The sequence below is a fragment of the Stegodyphus dumicola genome, chromosome 1 (assembly GCF_044657685.1).
Source record: "Stegodyphus dumicola isolate Sdum_Otavi_A_Nest chromosome 1, ASM4465768v1".
NCBI classification, from domain to species: domain Eukaryota; kingdom Metazoa; phylum Arthropoda; class Arachnida; order Araneae; family Eresidae; genus Stegodyphus; species Stegodyphus dumicola.
Genome location: NC_140768.1, coordinates 275,764,149 through 275,781,625, shown reverse-complemented (window position 1 = coordinate 275,781,625; position 17,477 = coordinate 275,764,149). Strand labels below are relative to the sequence as shown.

Below are 17,477 nucleotides of genomic sequence, written 5' to 3'. Positions count from 1 at the left end.
CTTCAAACTTTTTCCGAAGCCAAGAATGTTAATGACGGTACTTTTCGGGACATGAGTCTTCTTCGAAGAAAAATAACACAAGAAAGAGACTATAAGGCAGTTCAAAACAAATTAATCAACTTCTTTTGTACTGTACAAAAATAAAAAATAATTTAAGTATTTATAATACAGTAAATGTGTATGAATTTTTATGATTTTTTTCATGAACCCTTTTTTACGAGCACTCAGTTATAACGTGCAAATATATCGTCTCTTCTCGCTCGTTATAGGAAAGATCGACTGCATTTGATGGTTGCTGAAAAAACGTTTTAGAGCAAAATTTCCAGACATGAAACCAATAAAAGTTTTGAATTTAAATGCAACTATTTATTACAACTATTTAGAATTCTGGGAACGGGTTTGGTGAATTATTGTACATAACTGCATTTAAATTGTACATAATTGCATTTAAATTCCATTAGAAACATAATTGCATTGAAACGTAACATGTACATAATTGCATCTAAGTTGTTCTGTACATAATTGCATAAGAAAAGAAGTTTTTGCCAGTAAGATGGTTCTTGTTCATCAGTGCGAAAAAAAATGAATTATTAAAAAAATAGTTTTTCTGTACTTACTAGCATCATTGCGCAACTAGTGTAACTAGTGTCATTATTTTGCGTAACTAGTGTAACTAGTGTCATTATTTTGCGTAACTAGTTTAGAATTGTGTTAGCTTCGGCTAAATTTCTTTAGTCAATCATTAGTTAGTTCTTATTTCTTGCATTTTGAGTTTAAGCCCAAGTGTATGCTCTGAGAAAGCTGCCCACTGTTAATCTTATTTTGAGCAATAAAGGGTAATTAACCCTTCTTGAGTTTACATTTCTGTTCTTGGACTTGAGAGATTGTTCGCTTAACAGTTCCGTAGGTTCCACGACACTTAGTTTAACAGAATAAAAGTAAGGAACTCTATACAATTAAGGTTTAGTTTTGTTAGCTATAGCAATGGATTAAGACACAATAACGCGCCGAATAAATACTAATTCAGAAGTCAAACAACAAAAATCAGCGTTATATTTACAAAATTTTCACAGGACTAGTTTCGATGGTTTTACCGAACCACCATCCATGAATCCAAAGATTCATTTGCGGTTTTGCAGCTGAGGATGGTGGTTCGGTAAAACCATCGAAACTAGTCCTGTGAAAATTTTGTAAATATAACGCTGATTTTTGTTGTTTGACTTCTGAATTAGTAAAGCAATGGATATTGCTTTTACTTCTTTAGTAGCGAACCCCTTTAGAATTTTAATGTAGGATTTTCAGATTACCAATATCAATTACTTTTAGCCCAAACCGGCAATTTACCCAGAAGGGCTATTCATTTCGTTTTGGCATTTTGCGTTGATTCACTATAGCGCATTTCACTTTTCAAATTGTTGCCACTAAATATTAGGGCCCTGCATTATGTTTACAGAAATTAAACAATGAAGAATCTGCATGAATGTAGATATGTTTCTTGCACTGTAAAAAAACAACGGTAGCTAGAGACATTGAATTGTAAATAACGGAGTTCTATACTCGAATGGGGCATCTGGAAGCTCCAATTTGGAATTTGGAACTTGTTTTATTATCTATTTCACATTCTGTAAAGCTTTAACGAATTTTTGATTAACAAACACAACTATTTCAAAGAAACCGTGTATCGGAAATTCTAAAGATATGCTCATTTTAAAATTATTTTGCGATATTGCTGTTGAACTGAATTTTATGGTTTAAGTGCGAAAAACATGATATTTAATAAATAAAGGTCACACACAAAACGTTAAAAAACCACCGCTTTGGGCATGATATAAAATCTGAAAGCTTTGAGATTTTTATTTAATTTGTCGTTATTGTTGCATAGTATTACAAGTATCAAATATAAAGTTTTTCAATATGTTTTAAATTATTGTTTTCATGAGTGAAGTTTCATGAACACATACATTTGTATTAGCTGAGTTATGATCAAGCATATATATTAACAATTTACTACATTGATCATAATTTCTAAAATGTGAAGTACAAAAATATTATAAGAAGTAAAATATATAAGAAAATAACCCTCAGTTTTATTTAAAACACATTATTTAAATAAATAAGAGGAAAACAAAAAAGCATAATAATGAAGAAAGCAATTACTATAACTTCATCTACTGAAAAGTACAAAAATTAAAGAAATTAGTATTTGAGGATTTAAAAATTTGACAAGAGCAAGTGTTTGAGGAAGAAAGACCTGGCTCTCCCTTTCTCGAAATTTCTGAAGTTTCCTAAAACCAGTTTTAACCTACAGTTTATTTTTGCCTGGTCTTAGATTTAAGATTGATATATTTCTCTACCTTACAACAGACGAATTGTAATAATAAAAACCAATAAAAAACGTACAATTGGTACACGAAGGAAATAAATATTTTTATTACTTTTCCTGGTAGTGCACTGTAACCATTCAAAGCTTCTTCGAACATGAGAGAGGCAGCTCCTTTGTTGTCCCCACTAATCAAATAGTTCGAGCTGTTCATACTCGTTGGATGGACAGCAAACCAGCTGCATATGCAAAAGAAAAAAAAAAAAAAATAAATAAAACAATCTAGTTAAGCTACAAATATTACTATAAAAATCTGTACATATTTTTCTTTTACGTGCTTGTAACTTAGTTTTTTTTTTTTCCCTTCCTTGTACGAAGTAAAGGAAGTATTGCAATCGCGAAAAATTTCGAGTATCCTATTTCAACGGAAATATCCATCTTGACCGTCCCAGAATCCAATTGGACGACTTTTAGCGTGACATTTGTACGAACGCATAGAATAAAGGTCTCTTTTTTCCAAAACGGATTGTAAAATGGGTTTAAAATGCAATTTTTTCTGTACATACGTACGTACGTATATGCATATATATATCTCGCATAGCTAGCTCAAAATTCATTAGCCGTAGAACGTTGAAATTTTTATATGGGAATTCTCTAACATCTTGAGCACCCTGTTTTTTGTTGCAATTGGTAGTACCAAACGTATATTTTCATATTTTTTGCAGCATTTTGCGCAAAAATTTTTAAGACCAAATAGGTCTTACTTCACATTACTTGTCAGCTTTTCAATTTCTATTTCGATTATATATATATATATATATATATATATATATTGTGTTGTGTTGTTGTGACACTTATCTCACTTATGGCAGTAACATCAGGATAAAGGTCATATAGATTATAATGCAGCTGCGGTACGTACGCTACAATCTTCAACCGTACTGGAAAAATGTAAATTTGAGTTATCCTGACCAAGTTTCCTTTGATCTTCTCGTCAAATTAAAAGTCCTGTTTTTTAAGTAGTATCTTTGCTAGGACTAATCTCTCTTATCTCATATAATCAAAACAAGAGGACGAATTTTATCGTGGCAATGAGCGCAAGATTGCGTCTTGTAGTTGGCATGAACCTTGACCACCATGTAGGTGACCGCATCAATTTGCCCAGTTTCTTCCGCAATTTTTCCCAAATCTGAAGGAAAGCATCACAGGGAACGGATCCAAGGGTATCCCAGCTCTCTTCGCCTACCATCAAATCACTCGAGAGGACTTTCGGCTCATCAATTACTTAGGGTGCCTCCATGCCGCACAGACACTACATATTTACAAACATCCATGCCTTCTCCGAGCTTCGAAACCGGGGCTTTCGTTACCGCAGTAATACCGTCCCTAACCACCATAATACCGTCTGGGTATAAATATATATATGTATATATATATAGAGAGAGCGATATACATCCTTTTAACAGGCTAAAAGGCCTTATCCGGTGTTAATTTTCGTAATTTTTCGGTCGTAGTCATATACTTTCAGTTACAAAAATGTTTTGAATGACGAAAATATTCATGTTTTCCCAATGTCAAATAAAAAAAATATATAAGTTTTCGACTAATAACGAAATATAGCTTTCAATGCCGGCTCCAGGTTTTTATTTTTATATTTGAGAAAGTTTTTTACTCGTTTTGAAAAAATAAAATTTAAAGAAGTTTGACTCCCATACAACAAAAATTGACCAGGATATTATTTTCAGAATTTGAAAAATTGTTATGTCATTTTCAATTTGCTTTGAGGGATTTGTTATTCTATTTAGAATAATTCTAGGAAATAAGTTTAAATAATAGACTGCTCTAGTAAGTCATGTGATGTCAATATCAGAGATCTTTGTATTGTTGTGGTATTATGCATTATTTTTTTCTTTATTTAATATATTTTAGATTCTAATTTTATCATGCATTTGTAATCAAATTTGGGGACACTTATGGAGTTTCTAAATGTGTATTGCGTTTATCATGTTTTAGACCTTCTAGTTTTGAATGGATCGATGTCTAAATTGTAGAGATAGCTCACTTAAAATGGAGATACAAGGAAGAAACTTTGCTTGGATAACTCTAGAAATGTCGGACACACTGGAACCAGTCAATTAAACTATTAAGCTCACAACCACGCGACTGTATTTGGGCTTCTGCGTTGTGCTTAATGCTTTAGTCAGTGATTTTGGTGATCTGCGATATTTTTGGCGGCTGAAGAAAAATTTGTTATACCTCTGTTTTTCCGCCTTGAGATATTTATAAGTCAAGTTTACATATACACAGACACAACAGACAGACCTTTCTGTTTGAGCTGTTGTGTATTTTAAATAAAGTGCTATTTCCTTCTTATCCATCTACAATATGCAAGCCTGTAAGTTAGATAATCTGCAGTAAAATGCAAAATTATTGCACATTTTCAGGTGAAACACGGTTAATCAAGTCTTATTACTGCTAGTAGAAAGATTTTAGTGTTAATTTTTTGATTCATTTGATTAAAAAAAAAGTTAAATTCTTTATTTTACAATAAATTTTAAAACATATGACAATTTTTAAAAATTTTATTGCAGTAAGTCCCTCTTAATCCGAAGTTGCTCCAGGCAAACACTCGGTTAACATGAACAAAATTTCGGTCTCAGCACCGATGTACAAGATCTCATAGTAAGTTTAATCGATTAACGCGAATTCCGGTTATCACGAATTACGAATTACGTTTTAGTCGTTGCTTCATAAGATTTTTGCATTCAAACACGAACTTTCACAGTTATTAGCTCAGAAGTTCTATTAGTCTCGAAACGACATTTTATGTGGAATCACTAAAAGCGTTGAATCACTTTTCAAATCGTTGCCACCAAATATAATCTCCGTGTATTATATTTAAAGAAATTAAATAATAAAGAATTCACATGAATATATGTAGGTTTCTTGTACTGTGAAAAAAACATTGGCACGTAAAGCAATCAAACACAGTTCACCACCCGAATATGGGCACCTTGAAAATTGAATTTTGAATTTCGAATTTTTTTTATTATCTATTTAATATTTCGTAAAACTTTAACGAATTTTTGATTAAGAAACTCAACCATTTCGAAGCGAACAGTGGCAATATTGTGCGAAATAAAATATTTTTATCTCCAATGCACGAGACTGTCTATCGGAAATTCTAAAGATATGCCGTTTTCAAGTGTTTTAGCTCAAAGCAGAGTTATCACAAATGGTCTCGAATTGTCTATGTGTAAATAAAAAAAAGCCCTTTTGGGCGTAATATAAAATCTGATAGTTTTCAGATTATTTTTTAAATATTTTTTCCTGTTGTTTCTCTCCTCGGGCTGCGTTCAGAAATATTCTGTCACATTTAATTGAAAACCTCACGGAATACACTGTATTGTTTATAACACAGCGAGCATGAGTAATACTGCTCGACAATCGCGATCCTCGCTTCAACAACGAGTTTCAATTAAAAAAATTCTGTGTTTAGATGTGCTTTTCTACTTTTAAAAGCTAGAGCGGCTAATGTTAAATCTTGAACAATTTTTAATCAAGATGTTGCAAACTCTGCTATTAGTTTTAAGGAGTTTGGTAGTGCAGCGACGATATAATCGCTTATGCTCCAGTGAAATAATTATTTGTGTTGTCATCAAAAGAAGGGGAGGAGGCCAGTGTGATTCTGTCCATCCGTGAGAAAGTTTTACATGCCTTAGACACTTTAGAACGTTTTGCTGTAACATTCGAATTGATCGCTAGTCCGAATAGAAGGCTAATAAAAAGACAAAAAAAAAAAAAAAAAAAAAAAAAAAAAAAAAAAAAAGTTTTAACGGGAGTGAGTGCAACAGCCAGCTGGTACAGTGCGAGTTTAGTGAAAGCGGAGAAAAACTTAAAGATTCTTTTGAGCGATCCTTTACAATCTGAAACCTTTCAAAATTTTTTTTTTTAACTTTTTATTTTTAAATCTTTATTTTGAATTTTTATTTATTTATTTTGTATTTTGTGACTGAAAACAAAAAATATGAGCAGAGAGCGAGAAAAAATAATATTTGTGTAAATAAAAAACTCCAGCGAATAGTTTAAATAAATTAATAGATTAGTTTTGCTTGAAATTTATGGGTAGATTAAAAATAAAGAAAATATCTGATAATATATATTATGATGCGAGTTTTATTACGTCTTACTTGATCATTCCCAAAGGTTTGTCATTTTCATCAGTGAACTTGAGCAGGAACATATTTCTGTCTACGTTGTCCTGATATCTGAAAAAAAAAATTAAAATCAGTTTAAAAGATTCATAGCTTTTAAAACCAACATTACTAAACCATTGTTAAGTGACATCGCATCTTGTGCGTTTAATATGTGAACGTATATTATTAAAGACTTTTGACAGCTATTTCATAGTATTTGTTTAAGTAAAGGTGTATAGATGGCGCCACTACAGACATATTCTAATTACATATTCTGGTTTTAAATTTTAGTATCAGTTATTTTGAACATCTTACATTTCATGTTTTTAGAGATAAATAGGTATCTGATAATTTACAATAAGCCACTGTTGTAATTTTTTAAAGTTTTGTAGAGAAAAACCGCATATTTTCAGCACTTTCGAACTTTCGCTGAATCTCAACATTCCTTCGAATGTATATAGAGTGTTATTTAGCTTTTGAAACCCTTGTCATATATCGCGTGTTATTTTCATTTTATGAGAATTTATAATTAATTTGAAATATTTTCTTGATATTTAACACAAAAAGCAAAGTATTTTCGTATTTAACAAATTATTTGATTTTTTTCTTATTAATATAACAATTTGTTTAACAATTGGTCCATAGATGGCACCACTACACAGTATTTTCTTCAGTATTCAGTTCATAATTTCCTTTTATTAGCGAAATCTTGCTCTCTAAACTATTAATTTACTAACGGAGAAATAATATTGTCTAGAAAAATTAATAAACGATTTTTTGTAATATACTTGCCAAAATTTGTTAATGTTTCCTGAGCACTGGCTTTTCAATTTAAATTGCTCCCATTGTGCCATACACTTTTTTATTCAGATAACCCATTAAAGATATAAAATAAATACATCAATAGCTATGAAAACTACATAATTGTAGTAAAAATCTAAAACTAATTCAGATTCTTCAGTTTAGGACACAAGCATACGTAAAAACTTTAAAGAAATATTTTATTTGCTTATTATAAGCAGGGCCAAATTAAGACATTTAGAGGCGCTAAGCGCTTGAAAGATTTTAGTTAACCCCACATACGTTTACGCCATTTTTTACCTTCCTCCACTCTGTCGGTTTTGGTTTAGCTGCAATATGCATTTCATGGTAAAACCGGCAATGGAAATTTTTTGGTGCCCCCTTTTTTTTGATGCCCTAATCAGAGTCGTAGCTAGGGTTTTCAGCGCCCAGGGACAACTGAAGATTTCGCGCCCCCTACTGCTTGCCAAGGATGGAAAACATTTAATTCTAAAATGTCGTAACATCAGTTTGGCGCCCCTTGGATTTTGCACCAGGGGACAGATGCCCCTTGCCCCCCTCTAGTTACGCCCCTGGCCCTAATAAAGCATGTGTTTATAATAAGCATGTTGGGTCGTATAAAAAGTCTTCGCGGTTTTTTACCGCGGTAAATGGTGATCATGTCTATAAATCCGGCAACACTCATCCGATTATCTCAAACGAATATATTCTTAAAAAGTGACATTCAGCTTCTATTGTTTGTAAAGATAGTTTTCTAATTCGTTGCTAGTCTAAAAAGTTATATTAATTTGAAAATGAGCGAAAAATCTGAAGAAATACGATATCTGATACTTTTTTACTATAAAAAATATAAAAATGCTGCAAAAACATGCCGAAAATTTTGTGAAGTGTACGGTGAAAAGAGAATGCTGTGAGTGAGTGAGTGACCGAGGAGTCTTTTGCTCGATTCCGTTGCGGAAATTTCAATGTCAAAATGCATCTAGCTCTGGTCAGCCAGTCACTGTAAAAGTCGATGAAATTTTGCAACTGGTGGTGCAAGATAGGCACGCAAGCTCTCAGGTAATAGCGGAGGCACTAACAAAAACCACATGACAGTCTGGGATCATCTGAAAAGAGCAGGCTACAAAAAGAAGCTCGATATTTGGGTGCCACATTCGGGCTCAGTGTTTGGGTGTCCATTATGAGTTGCTGCAACCTGGCGAAACCCTCATTTTGGCCCTGTACTGTGCACAATTCGACCGACCGTTTGAACAAAGCAATCCAGAAAGAGCGACCAAAATTAGCCAACAGAAAGGAAGTTGCGTTTCACCATGACAATGCGCAGCCACATACATCTTTGATCACTCGAAACAAATTGGCGAAACTTGATTGGAAAGTTTTGATGCATCCACCGTATAGCTCGGACCTTACACCGTCTGACTACCATTTGTTTCTATCTCTGGAAAACTCTCTTGATGGTAAAAAATTGGCCGACCGAAGCGCCGCTGAAAATCACTTGGACAAGTTTTTCGACGATAAACCACATAAGTTCTACACCGATGGAATTATGAAGCTAGCCGAAAAATGGCAAAAGGTCATAGATAATAATGGTCAATATGTACTTGGTTAAAACTGATTTTCAGTAAGAAAATTTTTGTTCAAAAATGAACCAAGAAATTGCGGGGACTTTTTATTTAGCCCAATATTACTTAATGGTTAATTCATACACGTTTTATAAAGAGAGCATACATTCGGAAGTGCACTATGCACTTTTTGACAAATATGCAAAACACAACTTTTTGCCGCTAGTTTGATAAATTTAATATTTTATTGGTTATCTTGTCGCAGTATTTTGTCTTTTTAATCTTTTATTGTTACAAAATACAAAAATTTTAGTGATGCTACAAAGTACAAAAATTTGAGTAAAGCTAATCAACACGTGCTAGAAAACAAAACAAAACAAAACAAAAAAAACATCTTTTTTGTTAGGCCTTTTTTATTTTTTATACAATTATTTTCTTTTTATTTTATTTTGCGATTTTCTATCAATTTTTTATTCCCAGGTTCTTCATTTATTTCATGTCATTTATTTTTTGAAGCAATCATTAATGAAATTTTGTATTCTTCCGAAAAATTATAAATAATTTCAGGAGAGAATTAAAATATCGATTTGTAAGGAACTATCACATTTACTTTCGCATGCTTTCGAAATCTACGTAATTAACAGTTAGCATTGGGAGATCTGTGGTTGAAAGGGCACTGTTAATTTATCATATTTACTGGCTTCGAAAGACTATTGTAGCATCCAAACTAAAATGTGGCCGACGGTAATCCATCTATACCTAGATTTGATCGAGTGGGTCTCATGCCTCTCCCCTTCATTCCTTTTAAATGGGAAGAACGTATGGAATTATTACTTTTGTCTATGCATGTTCTCATGGTGTAAGTGTCCAGCTACAATTAAAAGATCCATAGTTTGAATCCCAGCTAGAGCCCAGTTGAATATTGAAATTTCACGGCTCTGAAAAAACAAAATGATCTCTGCAGTAGCCCTCGAAATAAAACTGATGCATAATAACTCTCACCTCCTGGATTTGGTCGACTTGGCTTCGTGCCTCTTTCCATTCGCTTTTTAATCCAGGGAGAATAAGATTGGCTCACTCCCCCCCCCCAGTAGCTATAAAAGGAGATTCTCTTGCCATGTAGGAGTCATAACAACACTGCGTATAGTAGGATACAAGTTTTTGTTTTGTTTTACAAATTCACGTAGATAAATGTTCACTCCGTTTTCGAACTGAATGAGAGATACAAAATATTCCCAACCAAAAGTCCACTGCATTATCAACTTTTCTTTTCTTTTTCTTGATTATCGGGCATAAAGATATTTTCAGGAGCAAATTTCGTGTAGTTGGCAAGCCAGTCATCCTCTTGAACTTCCTCTTCATCATCATCCAATTGTCGTTTTTTAATTTTCGAAATTTTTATCCTGCGAAACGTGAGACTAATTCTAAGATTTTAAACTTCAGGTTGAGACGGCATTCCATACTTGATATGAGTTCTATATAGATTCAGAAGTATCGTTTATTTTGATGGGAGATTTTAATGTAGACATGAAAAGAAATGAAAAAACAGTCGATTTCCTAAAACAGTACTTTAATCTGAACACGGTACCTTCGAATTATCCAAGTACACTTGGCAACTCGTAGATCTTACATCCACACTTAATGTTACACAGTTAAAGAATTGTGTTTGTTCTATCCCTTGTCGTCATCTTGTATTGCATAATAAAATTCTTACGAATAGAAACTGTATACGAACATAAATAAACGCATTCAGTGACACTATTTCAAATACCAAATTTGTGGAGTTTTTGATTCTCTCATAATATATTCGTTCACTATAATCTGTTCGCAGTTTCAAGTAAAATATCACTAAGTTTACCAGTTTAAGCCATAGTCTAATATATTGTTCCCATTGATATAAAAATATTAAATGCTAAAACTGAAAAGTTTGTTAAGTACCACTTCCGTTTGTCCAATTTTACCCCAAATCTAATTATATGTAAAACGCTTAAAGACGGAAAATGAACGTTTTTGGAAGTTTCATATAACAGTTATCACGGACGACAAAATTCGTCACACACGTACACACAGCGAGACATCATTCTAAAAATAGCAAAAATGTGTTGTGGGATTACTAATTCGTACTTATTCATTGAAAACACATTGTTGAATTTTTGGACCGAAAACATTAACTTCCTTACCTATATATATATATATAGGTTGGCGATAGGTAATAATGAAGATAAAACCGATGTTTAATTGAAAGAAAGCGAAATACCATTTTGCTGGGTAACATGTTTTCTAAACAAAAGACAGGAAGAACTTCGTATTTTCGGATGAATTTTGACCGGACGAGCCTATTATTATTATTATTATCTGCAAAAGTGCAAGTTATTTATTTGCAGTGAAATTATTTTATTTTTTATTTTATTAAAAAATGCATTTTTGTTTTCTTTTTTATCACTAGGGAACTAATATGATTTTCTTGGCTAAGGATGTAAATCTAAAAATACAACACAGATACACATACAGCTTACCTTACTGAAGCAAAAATTCAAATTTTTCAGAGTTATAATACTACTGCTGGAACAGCAAAATTTGTGAATATATTTTTTGTTGAAAATTAGATCGGATCAACAAACAGGATCACTGGTTGTTATTATCATTAGAAATGTATGTAGAAAATTTTCTAGAGCGAAACGTAACATTTAACAACACTTGTGAGGTTAATCTTAATTAATGCGTTATTTCTTATGTTAAAAGCTGACCTGCACTTCTACTGTTTCGTCTAGTCCACCAGAATATGTAAATAATATTAGTTTTAAACATGACTGAAAAATCTAAGTTTGAGAGAGAGACTTCTGTTGCAAATTTCAATAGACCATTGTGTAGCTTCTGTGAAATTATCTGCCGTCAGCGCTGTTGCTATCAGTTTAATGAGCATTTTCGTAATTGAAAATTACGTTAATATTGTTAGAACAGCAAAACCATGCAGCAGGATTATAAATTCACGTTTCTAACTTGTAAATACTTTAAATAATGTTTGTCTGTTAATTCAGCAAAACATGGAAATTAATTTTATTAATTATTTCAATTCTGAACTGCAATTTAAAGTTAGTAATAAAGTTTTAGTTATTAGAAACTGCCATATGTACTTGGTGCTCTGGTATTAAAGATAAAACTAGTGCTTTGTTTCAAATTAAATTGAATTTACCTTTATAACATTTCGTCCAACATAAGAACTCATTGGACAAGTTATAGACATGTAGTAAAGAAAAACAAGAACAAAAACTTTAAAATTAGGGAATTTTAAAATTTATTTAGTAGGACTAAAAGTAAAATTCTGCGATTGGTAACTTTTTAGCAAGCTCGCTACAATATTTCTTCCTATTATATATATATATATATAATGTACTCGTAAATTATATAAAAACAAATCTATTTAATAAAGGTGATAATTCTTAGGTCCCTATCAAGGAACGGAGAAGAGAATTTTCAACAGAGCCATATTTCTGAAGGTTTGATGAATTACTGAAAAAATTTAACAGTAAAAAAACGATTAAATTAAAAATAATTTAATATTTTAAAAATTTAAAAATAAAAAAAATGAAACACAATTAATACCAAAGTAAACACTTGAATCAATTTTTTTAAATTTTAAAGCGCTCATCAAGATACAGCCTGCTCTGATACGACTCGAAAGAAAATATAAATTTCACATATTTTACAACTGATTACAATTTAGAAAAAAATTGATTAGATGAGTAACTAAGTTTAAAAAGAAAATTAATGTCAATTTTGAATCAGACAGAAAATTCCATTTTTTAAATTTTCTTACGAAATTTATTTTTCAAATGGAATAAATTTCAATAAGTAATGAAAGTTTACATAAGTTATAGTTCCATGAAAAATCAAAGAGATGAAAAGTTTTACAAAATAGCTTAAGCAAAAGCTTCAAGTGAATAAAAAATTGCAAAAGTGTCAAAGCTTTGATAAATATGCTGAAAAACCTAGCAATCCGATTTTTATCCTTTTTACTTCCTTCTACGAAGTAAAAAGGAAGTATTGTAATCGCGAAAAATTTTAGGTATCATATTTCAACAAAAATATCCATTTTGACCGCTATCGAATGCAATTTTAACGATGTTTTTGCTTGACATTTGTAAGTAAGGACAGAATAAAGGATTCTTTTCCTCCCAAAATTCTGAATAAATAGAAATGAAATAAAAAGAATTCTGAAGAGAATTTTTCGTGGGGTCTGTGCGTACGTACGTACGTATCTGGCATAACTTGAAAACGAGTAGCCTTAGAACTTTAATTTTGTGTGTGTGTGTGTATTTTAATTACGGCAAAGCACACTAGGGCTATCTGCCTAAGGGGAGGGATGCCTTTCGTGGAGGACTTTCTAAGGGAAACTGGCTCGTATACACGTTACACATGGGGAAAACCACGAAAACACCCATGCAGCCAGCCCGTTCGCGGGATTCGAACCTCGGACCGAACTACCAGTGTTCAGCGACTTTACCGCTCGGCAGCTTAGAACTTTAAAATTTTGTATATAGGACTGCTATAACATGTGTATCTGCATCTCGTATTTTGGTTGCAATCGGCCGCACCAAAAGTATGTAAATATATGTGTAAAGAAAAAAATTGAATTTAATTAAATAAATTTAATTTAAATAAATTAATTAAATTTAAATACAAATTTAATTAAATAATTCTTTGCGCCATTGCTGCAAGGAATGAAATTTAAATTTAAACAAATTAAATTTAAATTTTAACAAACACGTATAAAAGTAAAAAAGCAAATTTAAAGCCAAAATTAAAAAAAGCAAATTTAAAGCCAAGAAATTTAAAAAAAAAAAAAAAAAAAAAAAAAAAAAAAAAAATGTGTGAAAACAAAACTATTAAATAAGAAAGTTGTATTTAAAATTTATAATAAAAAGAGAAACAAACCAGGTAATTAGCGCTAAAGCTGCTAAGTACAAACAAAATTGTTTCTTAAGAAAAAATTGAATTTAATTAAATAAATTTAATTTAAATAAATTAATAAAATTGAAATACAATTTTTTTCCCTTTAAATTTGCTTTTTTTAATTTTGGCTTTAAATTTGCTTTTTTACTTGGCTATACGTGTTTATTAAAATTTAAATTTAATTTGTTTAAATTTAAATTTCATTCCTTGCAGCAATGGCGCACAGAATTATTTAATTAAATTTGTATTTAAATTTAATTAATTTATTTAAATTAAATTTATTTAATTAAATTCAATTTTTTCTTATGAAACAATTTTGTTTGTACTTAGCAGCTTTAGCGCTAACTACCTGGTTTGTTTCTCTTTTTATTATAAATCTTAAATACAACTTTCTTATTTAATAGTTTTGTTTTCACACATTTTTTTAAATATTTTAAAATTTTTTTGGCTTTAAATTTGCTTTTTTTAATTTTGGCTTTAATTTTGCTTTTTTACTTTTATACGTGTTTGTTAAAATTTAAATTTAATTTGTTTAAATTTAAATTTCATTCCTTGTAGCAATTGCGCAAAGAATTATTTAATTAAATTTGTATTTAAATTTAATTTATTGAATTAAATTAAATTTTTTATTATGAAACAATTTTGTTTGTACTTAGCAGCTTTAGCGCTAATTGCCTGGTTTGTTTCTCTTTTTATTATAAATTTTAAATACAACTTTCTTATTTAATAGTTTTGTTTTCACACATTAAAAAAAAATTTTTTTTTGGCTTTAAATTTGCTTTTTTTAAATTTTGGCATTAAATTTGCTTTTTTACTTTTATACGTGTTTGTTAAAATTAAAATTTAATTTGTTTAAATTTAAATATATGTGTATATATATCCACTCTGTTACTCGGCTCAGTGATCTCAGTTTCTTTATTGTTATATGTTTGTAAATTGGGCATTTTTTGCTTTAAAAACGATTGAATTATGTTCTTCTTATCTTCCGGTTAAGGTTTTTATGCCTTTAGTAAATCTGCATGCAATATTTTTATAATTATCAACAATTTAAAATTTGTTTAAGTTCGGCTAAATCTAATTATTTTTGCCATGGCTGCCATACATGTTTACATTTAAAAATTAGCAGAGTAGTGGATTTTCTGCCAATCTAGAGATTTTAAGCTTCGTAACAACAAAGATAACGCCTTCTTTTATTATTGCGAATTAGATCACGCTTAATCCATTCTGGTATTTATTCGAAGAAATAAGTGTTTAAGATTTACTTCGTAATTTTTAATATAGGTAATTGGAGATTTTATGTATTTTTGCCTTGTAGCGAAGTGAGAATTGAATTAATTGAATGAGAAATACTGAATCGTCTGTGAAAAACAGTTTCTTTTTTTGTTGTTGTGACCTTAATTTCTTTTATATATCGTTTTAGATTTATTATAGTATTTGAACAGAATGTGTAGCAACGATTGGGTAATTCTTCAAATGATGTAAATTTTGTGCATTCTGAGTTATTAAATGAATCAAAAACAACGCTGTTAAGAGAACCTAGCGTCAGAGTGTCGTTATGGTAAAATCGCAATCGCTCTCCACACTCTGGTAAACAAATATCGTGAATTTTAAAGAGTGCATTTATGTTATTGTGGTTTACGCGCTATCGACGATGTAGATTTAATTCAATCCAATAAGTCTGAAATGGAAGAAAAATGCGTATAATTTAAGATTCAGTACAAAGAAGTCATGTGGTTTACACACCAAATGTGTTTCGTAAATATTTTCATATTGCATAAATATGTTTTGCGGCAAATTGCAAGACATCACAAAAGGCTTTAAGTGCTACTACTGAAAAGAAGTTGTAAGAACTACAAACGTTCACTGCAAAATTTAAAATGCTTCAAAGTAATCAATACATGTTCCATAACAAATTTTGAAAAGTAATTTTCAAAATTTCAAAATTTTTGAGGATTAATTTCAGGTAAAAGGTATGCATATAAATTTGTTTTATTACCACATCCCACATTCACTTTTCGTCATGGATTGCATTTCATTTTAATACTACACTCAAAACGATTTTATTTCAATGGCATTCCAAGAAAGCCGAACATTTGCCTTTTCTTTCGGCAAATGAAATTACTTTTTATAATATATTCTTCGAAAATAATTCTTATTTCATCTGAAGAAGATGTAAGCAATTTAAAACCTTATAACCCGCAAAGTAAAATTTCCTTTCAAAGTTCTAAACATTCACTTTTCTCTAAGGAACTTTCTTTAACAACCAACCGTAGGTTCACAAGCACCAAACTATGGTTCTCCGTAAATCCGAAATGGTGATCACGTAATAGGCAAGTGTGTCAGGAAGTTTTACTCACCTGTTTCTCTCTTCCTCTGGATTATTGATATAGGCCGTTGGACTTCTGTTAATACTCGCGTTCTGAACTTCACCTTCGTTCCAGTAGATGTATCCAGGTTGAATGTTCGCATGAGCTCTCTCCACACTCTGGAAAAGGAGAAAAGCGTTGATTAGACACAAATAAATTTCTATCATGTATTAATTTAATTAATAAACACAAAACTAATGCTGTTGGTTATTTACACGGCAGCCACACTGATAAAAATCCTTCCATCAAGCAACGTCGCCAATTTCGTATGCTTTCTTTCTTGTTCTATTTCAAGTTTCAACGGTTTTTTATAAGCCGAATGGTGATATTTTTTGCTTTAAACTTCGTTTTAAAATATGAGTTTGTAGAATTCGCAGCATTGGAAGAAAATGCTGTAAAACGTCTGCAGGATTATAGAATTATAGATTCATAATAATGCATGTAGATATCAGCCAGGATGGGACTGGCATCAAAATTGTTTGAAACTTTAAACTTCCCGGTAGGGTTCCGCTACGTAGACGATACTTTTACCCTGTTTGAAGGTAATAAAGATGATTTAAATAAAGTTCTTTCAACAATGAATTCTATTGATCCTGCCATTCAGTTCACTTTTGAACTTGAGACTTGCAATTCTCTTCCGTTTCTCGACATTCTGGTCACAAGTAACACGTCCAACTTCAGTACTACGGTTTACCGTAAACCTTCATCGATTTGCTTTCCACCACACTTTAAATCATGTCATCCGACTAAACAAAAATTAGCTTCATTTTATTCCTATGTTTTCCGTGCTCTCCAAGTTTGCTCATCCTAGCTATTCCTTGATGAAGAATTAAATTATTTAAAAGCAATAGCTATTGACAGGGGCTTTTCACCCAACATTTTTAATCAAGCAGTTAAAATATTCTCATCTCAACACACCAAAAGGCACACTCTTGTTTTAGGAGATTATAAAAATTCTGTTGTCGTTCCCTTTTTTCCGTCAATTAGCTCTAAAGTTGCACGTATTTTGCAGAAATTTAACTTTCGGGTCGTTTATTCTCCCATCAATAAAATTCCGAGTTCTATATTCAAGGACCCCATTCCGGATATGAACTCCTGGAGTATTTACAGAATTCCTTGCCAGTGTGGTTTAATTTATATTGGCCAAACTAAGAGAGCCTTAAAATTTCGCGTCAAGGAATATGAGGTATATGTTAGAAAAAAGGAAACACAGAAGTCTTCTGTTGCCCAACATTGTTGGTCCGAAAATCATACTTTCAATTTTTCTGCTGCCAAAATT

At 31.3% G+C, this 17,477-nt stretch overlaps 1 protein-coding gene across 1 annotated transcript in view; it reads right to left on the bottom strand.

The window, feature by feature from the left end:
• Positions 1-17,477, bottom strand: part of LOC118182382 (neutral ceramidase-like) — a 116,683-nt gene that overhangs the window by 37,452 nt on the left and 61,754 nt on the right. The window contains exons 4-6 of the mRNA XM_035351725.2: positions 16,190-16,317; positions 6,511-6,588; positions 2,436-2,559 (exon numbers count right to left, since the gene is read on the bottom strand). Of these exons, the coding sequence (XP_035207616.1) occupies positions 2,436-2,559; positions 6,511-6,588; positions 16,190-16,317 (330 nt within the window). The remainder of the gene's footprint in view (positions 1-2,435; positions 2,560-6,510; positions 6,589-16,189; positions 16,318-17,477) is intronic.